Source organism: Seriola lalandi, unplaced genomic scaffold, assembly GCF_002814215.2.
Source record: "Seriola lalandi dorsalis isolate HSWRI2012SDOR001 ecotype SW California unplaced genomic scaffold, Sedor1 jcf7180002054517, whole genome shotgun sequence".
NCBI classification, from domain to species: Eukaryota; Metazoa; Chordata; class Actinopteri; order Carangiformes; family Carangidae; genus Seriola; species Seriola lalandi.
In genome coordinates this window covers 899,741-913,592 of record NW_019525070.1, presented here as the reverse complement: position 1 = coordinate 913,592, position 13,852 = coordinate 899,741, and the positions used below count along the sequence as shown (strand labels likewise).

General features: G+C 39.8%; 2 protein-coding genes across 2 annotated transcripts; both read right to left on the bottom strand.

The window, feature by feature from the left end:
- Nucleotides 1-246: 246 nt before the first annotated feature.
- Nucleotides 247-5,652, bottom strand: plbd2 (phospholipase B domain containing 2). The gene is made up of 12 exons (XM_023413567.2): nt 5,403-5,652; nt 4,526-4,619; nt 4,257-4,415; nt 4,053-4,153; nt 3,733-3,947; nt 3,366-3,460; nt 3,106-3,266; nt 2,520-2,615; nt 2,326-2,397; nt 2,065-2,217; nt 1,755-1,917; nt 247-1,589 (listed from the first exon to the last, which is right to left on the bottom strand). The coding sequence occupies exons 1-12, from the start codon at nt 5,618-5,620 to the stop codon at nt 1,419-1,421; spliced, it is 1,698 nt and encodes a 565-aa protein (XP_023269335.1). The 5' UTR covers nt 5,621-5,652; the 3' UTR covers nt 247-1,418.
- A 128-nt stretch (nt 5,653-5,780) lies between these two features.
- rbm19 (RNA binding motif protein 19) lies at nt 5,781-13,406 on the bottom strand. Its single transcript, XM_023413566.2, has 24 exons — nt 13,261-13,406; nt 12,982-13,164; nt 12,773-12,886; nt 12,483-12,527; nt 11,642-11,867; nt 10,757-11,082; nt 10,609-10,668; nt 10,414-10,492; nt 10,156-10,227; nt 9,575-9,784; nt 9,333-9,463; nt 9,057-9,184; nt 8,878-8,974; nt 8,623-8,733; nt 8,338-8,538; nt 8,178-8,247; nt 7,907-8,052; nt 7,758-7,818; nt 7,214-7,293; nt 7,072-7,127; nt 6,723-6,839; nt 6,509-6,614; nt 6,257-6,377; nt 5,781-6,142 (listed from the first exon to the last, which is right to left on the bottom strand). The coding sequence occupies exons 1-24, from the start codon at nt 13,294-13,296 to the stop codon at nt 6,060-6,062; spliced, it is 2,859 nt and encodes a 952-aa protein (XP_023269334.1). The 5' UTR covers nt 13,297-13,406; the 3' UTR covers nt 5,781-6,059.
- Between the last annotated feature and the right edge of the window lie 446 nt (nt 13,407-13,852).

Here is a 13,852-nt window from a genome sequence, read left to right as displayed (position 1 = left end):
GACAGCGCTGTCAGTTTACGAGAGTGCACTGCCATGACGACGGCCATGACGTAAGCGACGTGATGACGGTTGGAGCCGGACACTTTTTACTATTTTAGATTAACTTTATTAATCCCACAACTGGGAAATTCATATGGATCTTATATGTGGGGTTATTTTATCAGTTTTTTTTAAATTAAAATAATCAACTTTATCCATGAAAGAATGACTAAAACATTTATGCACTAAAAGTAAATTGAAAAATAATACCATGAACAGTTTTTATTAATCAATTGACTTCATACAAAGTGCAGAAAACAGAAATAAATTAATTAAATCAGTATTTGGTGTGACCACCCTTTGCCTATGAAACACCACCTATTCTACTAAAGTACACTAAGGGGCACCATTTTTCAAGGTACTTAACAGGTACACTGTCTCAGTGTCTTCTGTCTCTTCATGTAATCCCAGACTCCGTGATGCTGAGATCAGGGCTCTGTGGGGGCCATACCACGTTAAAGGACTCTTTGTTCTTGAGCCTAAGATAGTTCTTTATGACCCTGGCTGTATGGGTCATTGTCATGCTGCACAATAAAATTTGTGACCAATCAGACGCTTATCTGATTGTACTGTGTGGATCAATTACAATCTAAACATCTAAAGTGGCTAAAACTTTTCACAGTTCTATACATACTCCTATTTGCATGACTGGTACTGACCAACATTTAACATGGACGTAATGAAAAGAAAAAGAACATTTTAAAACATTGAATTCAATTTTCTGTTATTGTTTTTTATAGTATGGAAAATCTAACAAACAAACCATTACATGGACTGAGCAGCGATACAAAATTATATTTAAAAAAGGGTACGATCGCGGCACTGTTTATTTAGAAAACATTTTAGAAATTAAAAAAAAAAAATCATAAAATGTATCATAACAGAATTACTTAATTTTCCATTAGTGTTAAAGAAAATTTGCATCTGCATCAATATTAGTACTTGGCGATTTCTCCGAAGAAGGTTGTAGTTCCATGGAAAAATGTTACCACAGCACAAAATAGTTAAGCCATCAGAATGGAGATCATTTTTCACACATTTAGCTTCAGAAAATCAAAATTTTAAGAACAAAACATGAAAATCAGATATAATCTAATGTGGAAGCTTCCACTTTACAACAAGATTGTGAAGTTGTTCTCTGTTATATTGCCTCACATTCAAAGCTCTCTTTAGCCTTTTCAGCTTTAATTATGCAAATAGTGCAATACTGTAATACTGCTAAAATATTATCACCACTGACCTGAGAATCAATAACATGACTATTATGTTCATAAAAGTCATGTCACACTACATTAAAGAACCATTTCCCTTTGTCAAACCTTCAAACAGCACAGATGGCGCTATTAATCATACCACTTGTATATACAGTATAATAACAATTAAGGAGTCCAGGTGACTTTTATAGGCTTGAATGCCCAAGTGTCAGGGTGACCCATGTGTATCAAGTCTTTGTAAGGGGAAGTGCTCCACTGGAAGGGTGGCACCTGGTCCCAGGTTGGTCCGCTAACTGCCACGATGCCATACTCTCGAAACATCTCGTAGGAAGTCATCTGCAGAGCAACACACACAATCCGTCAGATCACAATCCATTAGATTTTGTCAGTTTATTTTGAGACAAACACACAAAAGATTTGGTGAGCATGGTGGGTCAAATGATGGGCGATGGAAAGTTAATTAAAGGTGAATAAATGAGAAAAAAAGAATGAAATAAAAACCTTCATGTCTGTTCCCCCATGTGGTCTCTGCTTTAAGGCACCAAACGGATATGTTCCATTAGCCGGGTTCAGGTCTGAACGAGCAGAGATCGCATTCTCCCCATTTGCAGGGGGATTACAGCCTTCGCACTTTGACAACGGGTCTTCTTTAAAGTTGTTATACCTGAGGAGAGACACTGCATCTCATAAATAAAATGACATTTTGCTCAATAGCCTATAACAATATAAAATCTAATGTTAAAATTATGCCGATCAAACCTGCACATGATGAAAAAGCCCAACTCAAGCCTGTGCAACAAACAGACCATACCTCATGAGGCGGATCATTGAGTCCACATCTGTGACATCTGTCTGGTTTCTTCTGAATATCTGAGCCCGAGGATTCTGGTCCAGCGAGAACCACGGGCCGAACTTCTCAACAAGCTCATTGCAGCCACTGGCATTGAATATGTCCACGTAGTACCTACACATGAGCATGATTGAACAAAGGAAAAATAATTTACACACAATACAATCAGAAAACATGCAATCATGTTACATAAAACTCCCTGTTTCTAATCTGGATACTTACGGTATGTTGTAACTTGCCCAATACCCTTTCTCCAGCAGCTCCTGAGTTTTATCAGCGTAAATAACGAGCCCCCTGCAGCATCACAAGATAAGAAAAGATTATTCGAAGTGAATGAGTTGTGTCTCATTGTGTCACATGTAGAATTACTGACTTAATCATCTATTTTTGATTAAAGGTCAACTGCAGAGACTTACGGAATCTGCTCCAGCACAACAAAGAGGTCCTCTTTAATATCAGTCTTCCCTGGAGTGAAGTGGTTATAGTCTACAATCATCCACTGGTTGTTATACCTACAAAACACACACACGCACACACACACGCACGCACGCACACACACACACACACACACACACACACACACACACACACACACACACAGTCAAAACTGAGCATAACATCTTTAAGCTACTAGCTTTTACTCATTTTTATTTATTTCCTGTACATCTATGTAATCGACATAACTGACTCATCAATTCACAACAAAAACTCAGCACAATGACCCCATTACAGCTGTATCACCCAGCTGACTTCTCATGTGACTCCTGATAATACTGTAAAAGGCCTTCTTCTGCTGCCTTTTTCTCCTCTCACTCCACATCAGTCTGAGATCACACAACATCCTATCTTATCTCATCATCAGTGTGAATTTTGAATACAATACAAAAAAGCAGCAGACAACAGAGCCTTGAAGCTGCTCAGATGATTACATCTGGACAAAGTGTTGATAACTTTGGTTAAAAAGTAATGAGAGCCTGTTTCCTTCTGGTGTGTGAAACTCACGTTCCACTGTTGTACTTGCTGAAGATACTGGCCCACGCCTTGCCAGTCACAGCCAGTCGATTAGCAACAATGTTCCTCAGCCATTCCATGACGGTTCCTGTGGGCTGAACAAACCTCCAGAGAGCAGGGTTGCTGTTGCCGATGGTTGTTTCCAATGTAACCTGCAGAAATCAAGACGTATTAAGAACAATAAACTCCATCTAGAAAAATAATAACACAGAACACTCAATTCTGTCATGCCAAGTACAAAGAGTTCTCACCAAGCCACTACTTAGGATATAAAAGTCATCTCCAGAGAAGATAGATCCAGGGTAAGATGAGAATGCCTGTGTTCCCCCAGGAAGAAGCTGATTGTCTGAAAGAAATTAGAGCACATTAATACAGTTAGACTAACCTGTATTCACATGTTATAGACAGCAACAATGCTGCCAGTCTGTTGCTGAGTCTTTCAAACTTGGGAATAAATTGTGTAGCTTCATTTTTTACTGTACAAACATGGGAGTGATATTGATTGTCTCATCTAACCCAATAGAGCATAAAGCATTTTGCACAAAATGTTGAAGTATTGCTTTAGTGTAATTAATAAGGGAGTGTAAAACAGGAGACGCACTCGTATCAGTACACTACCTAAAGGAGAGACTTTAAAAGCAAAGATGTATTTCTTCATAATTCGCAGCATGGACTGGTAAGTATTCCAGGTGTCATGCGACACCAGCAGTTCCTTATTGTTTGGCAGCAGCTTAATGAGAGCAGAGCAGGAACCAGATCCAAGAGGTCGAGTTTGCCTGGATTTGTTCAGAGCTGATTCCAAGTCCTCAAGATCCCCGCCCAGCTGGAAAAGTCTGGTTGGACAGGGTAGCAGTGGAGAATGTGAGACAACAATAAATAAATAAAAAAACTTCATGTTCTCAGGAACAGTGAGGAAACATGTTTGATTTATTACTTACATGAAGCCAAATGGGTTGAAAGAGAGCGGCCCCACTGGAAATGACAGCTCGTCATTGTAGCTGTCCTCTAGACCTTTCAGCTGCAGCAGGGCCAGACGCACCTGACAAGAACAAACAGATTGTGGAATATATTTTCTCTGGCCTTAAAACGTTTTTGTTTCCATGCAAGGGATTTTATGCATCCTATAAATGCTCATTACGTACCTGGTACCAGTAGGGTGAACTTGGGTTCTTCTGTATTTGGTCTTGAACCCACTGCAAATTGGTTGTGATGAAAGCCTTAAGGCGCTCGCAGTAACCGGTCTGACTCGTGAAGGGCCCACAGTAATTCATTAGAGTGTTCATCCAGTGCTTATAGATGAGCTAAAACGCATATTTACCAAGAGTTCAAATTAATTGAAATGTAAATCGAGTAAATAAAACATTTTGACTACTTGCACAATGAAGCCTGCAGAATAAAGCTTTAAGCTGACCTGAGATGTGACTGCTGCCTCCACTGCACCTGCAGCGTAAGCCTGCATACTGTCATTGTACCGACTACTGGTAGTGACCTCCAAGAAAGACCAGCTGAAAAGAGAGCACATATGAATAAATGAAAAAGATGACAAATAATACCTGTGTGCAGGCTTGGAATAACGTAAAGTTGGCAAGGACGAGACAGATGCAATTTCAAGACTACTGTTGGGGCCGAGCTTGGGAATCACTGCTGTGTCATGTAATTTTCACCTTCCTCTTTATGAAACCAGCCATGGCCAGTATGGCGTGTGTTATCATGGTGCCCAGATATGGAATAATAAAATGGAGTAATATGGAATATGGAGTAACAATAACTACTCTTGTCTACCGTTTGGTTATTATATTCTCTGCTGCTTTATTTTCCTGTACCCTGTACTATACTCCCTGTATTAGTGTTGAATGTTATGTTGTTGCTATGTGTTGTGTTTTTTCTCTATTTGCTTTTAATCTCTATGTATTTTCATTTAAACTATTCATGCATTTATGTTGGGTTTTTAATTCGTTCACAGGCCTACTTTATGTCTATGGCTGTCTTAACCTCTCCTGTCACGAGTTTCACTTCTGTTGTCTGTTTTCATTTGCATTTTCTTGTTCTAGCTTTTCAAGTGTGATGATTTGTTGCTCTTTTTTCTTTGCAACATCACTGAAAATTCAAAATACCTGGTTCTCTACGTGTCACTTACAGCTTTTTGTTGTTATGATGCATTATAGATTAAATGAAAATGAAAATAATCTTTAGTTGCAGTCCTAACCTTACCCAACTCGGGGTCCAGGTAGAAAATAGTTTCGTATGTGATCCCCTCTAAGTTAAAAGACACATTAACGTCCACTCACCCTGATGTTTTAATGTCATCAGTGAAGTTCGCCCAAGCAACAAAATCTTCTTGATATCCCTCCAGGACAGACAGCTGCCCGGTCTTTTTGTCAATAACCGCGGTTCGTATTTCAGCTCGAACAGACGCACACATAAAACACAACACGTATAAAATCCCTAAAACATTCAAAACTGTTGTAAAACTTCCCACAGCCGACGTCCCACACCTGAACGCCATGTTCGCATAAACGAGTCACATGATAATGCGGGCGACTGGTCACATGACTGTACTCGAGTGTATTTTCAAAATAAAAGACTACATCCTCTTCGCTCATGGATGTTCATTATTCCAGCCACTCAAACAGACGCAATGTGTGACATAAAGTGACGCTAACAGCTTTTATATCATGAAATAAAATTTTATATAAAAACTGATATCAGTCCCATCATGTTGAGGTTGATCATTCTATACAAAACTTACTTACTAATGTAAAGAAATACAGAAGTTTTCAAAGTTTTTCACACAACTCAATAAGGTGATAAATTTATCATAATTTGCTCCATCTGCACATCTGGGTCAGGTCCATATTTTCTTCTCAGTCCTATTCACACAGAAAATCATGGGAGCGGTCAGGATTGTATCAAGGCCTTCACGCCAACAGGAGCGTCGAGGGACCTCAGTCTTCCGCGCCCCCATCAGTTTCCATCTTTTCCATAATTCCCTCCAAAACCTCTGCCTTCCGCTGCTTTTTGGAGGCAACTGATATGAGAAATAAATGAGATGTAAGAAATTAATATATATATATATATATAGCAATTTTATTTTCATTTTATGGATCATATTCTGTATGTTAAAAAAAAATTGTAGATTTACCATGAAAATGTTCAGCTGTTTTCCGCCTCAGTGTCTCCACTGTTTCCTCAGCATCAGCCCACTCCAGCACAAGACGTCTCCCGTACAAATGGGTGCTGTGGCACAGTGCAGCGAATGCTTTCTGTAGAGAGACAGAATTTATGATCATAGCATAATACTGTTCACCATACTACACTGTAGTACAAGAGGACTCTTGCATCAGAGTGCTCACATTATCTACGAAAAACAGATTAAATCAAATCACACACAAACCTTAGCATCCTGTTTGGTGAGGAAATCAACAAAGCCAAAGCCTCTATGATTCCCTGAACCAGCTGCTTTTTTTGGAAGGCGGACTGTTTTCAGCTCTCCGAATGTACTGAGCAAAAAGAGGGACGAAATGGTGGCATTATTAAATTATCTCTTTCTAAACCTTCTCCATGCATAGTGTGAATAAAAAAAGCAGTTGTATGTATGCGGCCGCTACCAGAAGAGTTCTCGAATTTCCCTGACACTGGCTTGGAAGGGAACATTGCGCACAAGGATCTTAGATCCTGTCTGCTTCTTCTCAACTTGCTTCTTCTTGCGTAACGCCTCAGTAGTCCTGCGCACAGGGAAAAAGACTGAATGAATAGTGACAACAGAGGAGGTTTACAGGCCCCACAAACCCTCAGTCAATATGTTAAAATAATGAAAAACAACATTTTATAATGTAACTGTGTTGCCAGGTGCTGATGCTTGAAACATTTAATAAGGCAAGAGCCCGGGTTTACTACTTTACTTTTGATACACTTATTCAAAAATGTTCAATAAAATCCCTCTGAACCTAATCTTACCTTGTGGCTCTCTCAGAAATCTTCAGCTCTAAGTTGTGATCATCCACAGTACAGTGCTGGTGGAGAGGGAGAGAACACATTAGTCCAGAACCAGGCTGTGAAGAAAGGCTGTGAGAGTTTAGATGAGGAAATGGAGCCGTACCTGTAGCTGCCTCAGAGCCTTCTGTGCTGCCTCTGGCGTCTGATATTGGACAAAACCGTAGCCCATGGACAACATCTTTCCTGGGAGTCAAAACAAGAAACACAGGGCGGTTAACTCACCAGATAAGCAGATATCACATTTGTTTAGATAAATGATGTGTGGCACTAAACTGATGGCGTTGTGTGACGACAGCACAGTTGAGTGTCACTTTTTTCCCCCTTTTAATCTCTCTCATGATTCAGTAAAAAGTAAAGTGAATTGTGACAGGAGCCCTAGAAAACATCACTGTCAAAATGTGTATAATCAATTGAATAATGATAGATTGGTGTATCTATACATCTACAGAAATACTTGATCTAAAGTGTAAATTATAGTTGAAACTTAACAACAGGTGAGTTCATATCATCAATTCAACAGAGATAATAAAAATAATCAACAGATCAAAAACAATTTTCTCACAAATGAAACCCCTATAAATCTTTATATATAATATAAATGTTCAGTCCGTTTTCAGATTAGTGATCCTACTTTCAATGTTTAGTACCTGTTTTATCTTTCTTCTTGGAGATGGTGCAGGATTTGATCTTGCCACATTTGGAGAATGTCTGAAAACAATATTATACATCAGTGCATGATTAAACCCACCTTAACTGTTACTAAACATAACAGAGTTGTGTTTATGAGTCGACCTACCTCCTGTAGTTTCTCCTCTGTTGTGCTGAAATTAAGATTCTTAATGAAAAGTGTGGAACCTGGAGCGGATTCCTCCTCTTCCTCCTCCTCATCTTCTTCCTCTTCCTCCTCCTTCTTCTCTTCTTTCGCTGCCTCCTCTTTGCCCACTTGGTTGGACAGATCCAATACATATTCTAGTTATTTATGTTATCCCTTTCATGTATAAAAAAATACGAAACTTGAAATTTGTAATTCGCCATGTTTATGAGTATTTGTGTTTGTAGGATTTTACCTGGTTCTGGTTTGGCTGCCATAAAAACCCCAACAGGTGCCCACTCCAAATACAGCGGGACATGATGGAACTGAGTTTGCAGAGATACATACAAGTCTTCAGTGCCCCCAATCAACACATACTATATGGACAGGTTATGCAGGTGAAGAGCGACACGCACCTTGCTGTAGGCCAGCCTTGTGAAGGCTCGTTTTGCTTCAGTTGGCTCCAAGAACTCGATGACGGCGGTGAGTCCTGAAGGTGGCAGCAACACTCGACCCAAAGAGCCATGAGGTGAGAAGAGCTCCTCCAGCTCCGACACCGTCACTCCAGCTGGAAGGTTTTTCACCAGGATCACAGTTGTACTCCTCTCTGCTGCTGCCTGTACACCGGAGTGCACAAGGAGGAAACAATCTTAACCGACGCACTGTGAAGCAGAAAGTAAGGATGTTTATATTAAACTTACCTGACTAAAGGAATCCAGAGAGACACCGTTGTCCAATAGGAACTGTCGAGTCTCTTGGACGATCTGCGTCTCTCCCAGAGCCATCCTCACCGCAACACTTCCCTTGGACTCCTGCAGAGGAGGGCAAGGACCAAAGAAGTTGAATGCTTAATATGTATTATGCTTTATAATTCACATGCTGCTGTAACCACACCTGCTGTAGAAGTATGTTGAGGGGAGCAGAAATATAGAAGAACGGGGAGTAGTGTCACTCACATGGTCCAGAACTTGGCTTTTAGTGGTATTGTATTTTTCAGCAATGGCATCTGCCACTGCACTTGTGCCAAGAAACAGGGTGTTCCAGTTGTGTGAACTGGAAAGAAGCAGAAATCTTACGTGTAAATTTAAATAAAACCACACCCAGAGAAGCAGCAGATTAATGGGATCATGTATACCTGGAGCTCGAAGCTTTATTCTTGGCATCTTTTTGTCGTTTGTAAGATGAAGAGCCAGGACCACCGGCATCTGCGGAGTCAGTCTTTTCCTTCTTCAAGGTGGAGGGAAGCAGGTGAAGCATTCTGCCCTGAAAGCATGAGAAAAAGTAATGTTTCCAATCAGCCTCAGTTTAACCTGCAAATCAAGTTGCACTACTAAATTATACATTATACATTACACAATCACACACTTATAGGGTAGAGAGACATCTCGAACATCAGTCAGAGATCAAATACCTGAAATATATGTCCGTCCAACTGAGCGAGAGCTGTCACAGCATTCTCTGGTATCATGTAGGTTACAAAAGCGAATCCTTTAGGTTTCTTTGTGAGATTGTCAATAGGGAATAGCACCTCAGATAAAGGACCTGGAAAGATTGCAAAATTATAATGAAGTTGGACAAAATCAATTTATTTTTGCAGATAAATGCTTGTCTGTGTGTGTATATACGCATGTTTTTTTTGTTTTTTTTACTCACCGTGTTTAGCAAACAGCTCTTTGATCTCTTCCTCGGAGCAGGTGTAAGGAAGGTTTCTGATGAAGAGTCGACCTGACTCTGCAATATCTTCCTCCTCTTCGTCCTCCTTGAGCTTCCTGGTGAAGTTTCTGTCAATTTCTTTGTCCTTTCTGTCCCTCTTGCCCTTACCCCCAGAGGCATCCACACGGAAGACCTCAATGTAACGCCCCCCTGAAAACACAGGCACAACGTAAGTCCTTTCGAACCAAGAGAGCTGTGACGCAGACAAAATGACATATCACAACAGTCTGAAGCATTTTCATAAAAACATTATATTTCTCTATACTTGTCATTTTGCACTTCTTGGGCTAATTTGTATTCATTAATGTTTATACAAAATAAATACAGGTTAAAAATACCAGATTACTGCTCAATTACAGAGCTGTGATTTAGTTTAAAAGCTGGATGACACGATTTACACAATAATTAAAAGTGGAAGTTACCTTCATAGTCAACGAATGTTAAAGCACACAAAAAAGGTAGCGAGGAAAATAAAAATATTAAGAACAGAGATAAAAAAAAAGAGACATAATATTGTTCACCTATGTAGTCTTTATTCTTCTTCAGGGCCTTTTCCACCTCCTCTTCAGAGCGCAAGTCCACATATACATAACCTGAGACACATAAGACGCAGTGCTTATACATGGGCCTGTATACAGTCTACACAGACACATGCATTACATATACTATAAGGACTGTTGTACAATCAGATATGTGCTATACAGCACACTCAGTCTATCAAATATGTTTAACGCACAGTATGCTGAGGAGCTTATATTCAAATGCTTTCAGTAACATACCTGTTCTATTTCCACTTTCGTTCTTTCCGATCCTGATTGCTGCGGGCCTCAGTGGGGTCATGAACTCTTTAATTTGTTGCTATTGAGGTCACACATAAAAACAAATGTTTGTGTTAAAGATGCAGACACTATAATACACAGAATGCAGAGCCTCTTCACTGTATCCCTGAAATCAGAAATCTTATGTTCACTCACCTCTTTAACATTGAAGGGGGCTCCTCTCAGCTTCACTGTGAAGTCTGTCGTCGGCTCCATCTGCAACAAACAGACGGGGGTGTTAACAGGTGGAAACTGAACACAAACAATATGCTGCACTGAACTGTAATGTATAACTGCAGATCACCTCCTGCGTGGCAGTTTTCTTGGCTTTGCTCTGCTTGTTATCCTCAGAGGAAACTGAATTTTTCATCTTTGAGCTGTTTTCTCTGTCACCACTCTCATAGGCGCTGTCTGTGTGCTGCACAGGACCATTGTCCTCATCTTCTGCATCATCATCATCATCATCATCATCATCATCATCATCATCATCATCATCATCATCATCATCACCCCCTTCACCATCATCCTCCTCCTCTCCACTCTCTACCATGGTGTCGTTTGTCTGTGCCACCTTTGAGCGCAGGTAATCCATATCTGACAAGCCAGACTTCAGTGCTTCCTTAGTGGCACCTGAAAGCAACATGAAACTCATATTTAGTCCAGTCAAGCTTTAGTTTGCCTTCACTGCATATTTCTGCATCTGTAATATGTAGCATTTGTAATATAGTAACACAGATGCAAATTTATTCATTGCTTGTAATTTGAAGCACTGTAACCTCACACTTTCATCCATCTATTATAACCTCAGCTGCACAATTTACTTCTTTTAATTTCTTTTCTAAATCTATCTTATTCAATTTTATTTGAGTATGTTTGTATTTTACTATGTATACATAGCATATCTTTACAACAATATGTATACATTCATATTTACTATGTATATATTTATTTCATTATTCATATTGAAGATCCAGTTGAGGGGCTGCAGCCTCCAAAGGACGTGGTCCACAAACATAGGCCCTTGAAAAGACCTGGAGGCTTAACTGAACCATCTACTCCTCCTTAAACGAGACTGTGAAGTCAAATATTTCCAGGTTTAGTAATAGAAAGTGGCCCTAAAATGCCAGGTTGTAAACTTGGAAATGGGACACAGCTTTCAGTTACCTACACTTAGACCACCATTACCAACCTTCATCTTGATCTTCATCATTTTCTTCCTCCTCGTCTTCATCCTCGGACTGGTCTGAATCAAAGTTGAGGTAATCATCTGAAGCAAGCTTCTTCTTGCTCTGAGTTTTTGTCTGTCCACTGTCAGGACCAGTCGCTTGCTGCGCAGTGTCATTTGCCCAGGTTGGTACTTGGCTTCGATTCTGATGTACTGACAGAAACTCCTTGAAGCCCTGGTCCTCTTCCAGCTGAAATGAGACAAGAATGTGAACATTCAAAGATTAAACATCACATAAATAAAAATACAACGCTGTGTGCCATTAAAAAAAAACTCACTTGAGAACAAATCATCACATTTCTCAGACAGAGATTTATTCGATTGTGATAGATAAACTTGGGAGTTTTAAGTACAGGAGAAAAATAATGCTGTAACTCTTCAAAACAAGAAATTATTATAGGTACATTATACAGATCAGACTGGACAACGCTGAAATAAATTATAGTAATGATAATAAAACAATACTTTTTTGATAAGTTACTAAAGAAATGCAGTGCAAACATGTTCTTTAAGGTTTGCTTTGTTTACAAAACAGTTAAAAAAAAAACAGCTAAAGTTCGAAGATGTTAGATGTTTAAAACATGGATTTAAATCAGGATCTATTTGATTAAAGAATAACCAAACAAGATCTCTGACTTTTCGTGCACCGACATCTATATATCATGCTATGTGCACACTTTTGTTGGTACCAAAATAATACTGAGGTGTGATAATCAGCCCTAGATTATTTGCATTTTATCCACATTCAGATTTGATATAATTAACATTTAACAGCAGACAAACAATGAATGACACATTTACTCACATTTCCAAGACGGCTGTTTAGTTCCTTTTTCTGTTTCTTCTTTTTCTAAAGTCAGAATCGAAGAGACGGGCACAATAATTTTTTAAAGAAGTGACAACACTTAACATTGTTCTACACCAAAACAAATTAATATACTGTGGCTATCCAGGTAACAACACGAGAAAGCTTAAGCTCTATGTACTTTTTTCAGAATTACTTTTATTTCACTTGTTCCTCTCTGGGGATAATGTTAAGACTTCCACGTGATTTCTTCCCTGTTTCCCTGCCTGTTACTTTGAGTGTGCCGGTACCTCTTTGCTGTCAGTGTCAGCAGGAGCGGAGGCTTTGTCCTGGCCTGAGCTCTGAGTGTGTTTACTCCAGGCTTTTGCTTTAGTGGGGTCTCCAAACGCTTTACACATCTCCACCTGGAATAAACGGCACCCATGGGTTAACACGTGGAAAAACAACAACAACAAGGTGAACAGCAGCAAGGAGGGGGGGAGAGAGACTGAAACCTCACCGTGACTCTGGATGTGTCCACGAAGCTCTTGTTTAGATGTTTCAGAGCTCTGGTCGCGTCCTCCTCCGCTTTGAAACCCACAAAGCCGAACTTGCGGAACTTGCCGTCCTTGGTAAACTTCAGAGAGCAGTCTGTCACGGTGCCAAAGGCGGCAAACATCGACCTGAACCTCTCCTCCTTCATCTGCACACAAGACACACAGATAACAAGACATCACACTTCAGGTGGGCTGAAACGAAATGCGACCGTTACTGTCTGCTGACCCGGCAGGTTACTCACCCCGTTAGGAAGGTTTTTGACGATGAGTCTCGACATGGTTACAGTAGTTGTATATCCACTAATGAAGCATAAACTTGGTTTTTAAAATAAATGTCAACAAACGAGCGTGGACTCCTCTCTAGGTCGCCATGTTGAGTAGGAGGGGCTTGTTCTTCTTCGTCTTCTTCCTTTAGATTGGTTGACATGTAGTTCATAGGTTCATTACTGCCACCTGCTGGACTGGAGTATTAGAAAAGAGGGTGGGGGGGAGACAAATAGACCCATATTATAAAAAAAACCTGAGTCTTTCAAGTAGTGAATTAGTTAGCTCCACCGTGACCAGCTACAACAGTAAAATAGTAGTTGCATTTTAATGGTTCAGTCAGAATAATTCAGTCATATGATATAATATAGTGTAACAGAGGCCAGTTTTCAGCAGGTTAAATAGACCGCTTTTACTTTGAATTGTCTTGTTGTTTAATGATGCTACACTACACAAATTAACTCACCTCTATAAGTACATATAAGTACACACCTCTACAAGTGACATGGCCATAACACAAATTTTACAGTGTATTTTTGTGGTGTATTGCTAGTTTAACTTAGTTAAAGA

Coding starts and splice junctions, on each gene's coding strand:
- plbd2 (XM_023413567.2), bottom strand. CDS start 5,620: ATGGCGTTCAGGTGTGGGACGTCGGCTGTGGGAAGTTTTACAACAGTT. Junction 4,620..5,402: donor GATGACATTAAAACATCAGG/GTGAGTGGACGT, acceptor CTCTCTTTTCAG/CTGGTCTTTCTTGGAGGTCA. Junction 3,461..3,732: donor TTTTAAAGTCTCTCCTTTAG/GTAGTGTACTGA, acceptor AATTTCTTTCAG/ACAATCAGCTTCTTCCTGGG.
- rbm19 (XM_023413566.2), bottom strand. CDS start 13,296: ATGTCGAGACTCATCGTCAAAAACCTTCCTAACGGG. Junction 12,887..12,981: donor TGGACACATCCAGAGTCACG/GTGAGGTTTCAG, acceptor CGTTTATTCCAG/GTGGAGATGTGTAAAGCGTT. Junction 9,185..9,332: donor TGGACGGACATATATTTCAG/GTATTTGATCTC, acceptor TCATGCTTTCAG/GGCAGAATGCTTCACCTGCT.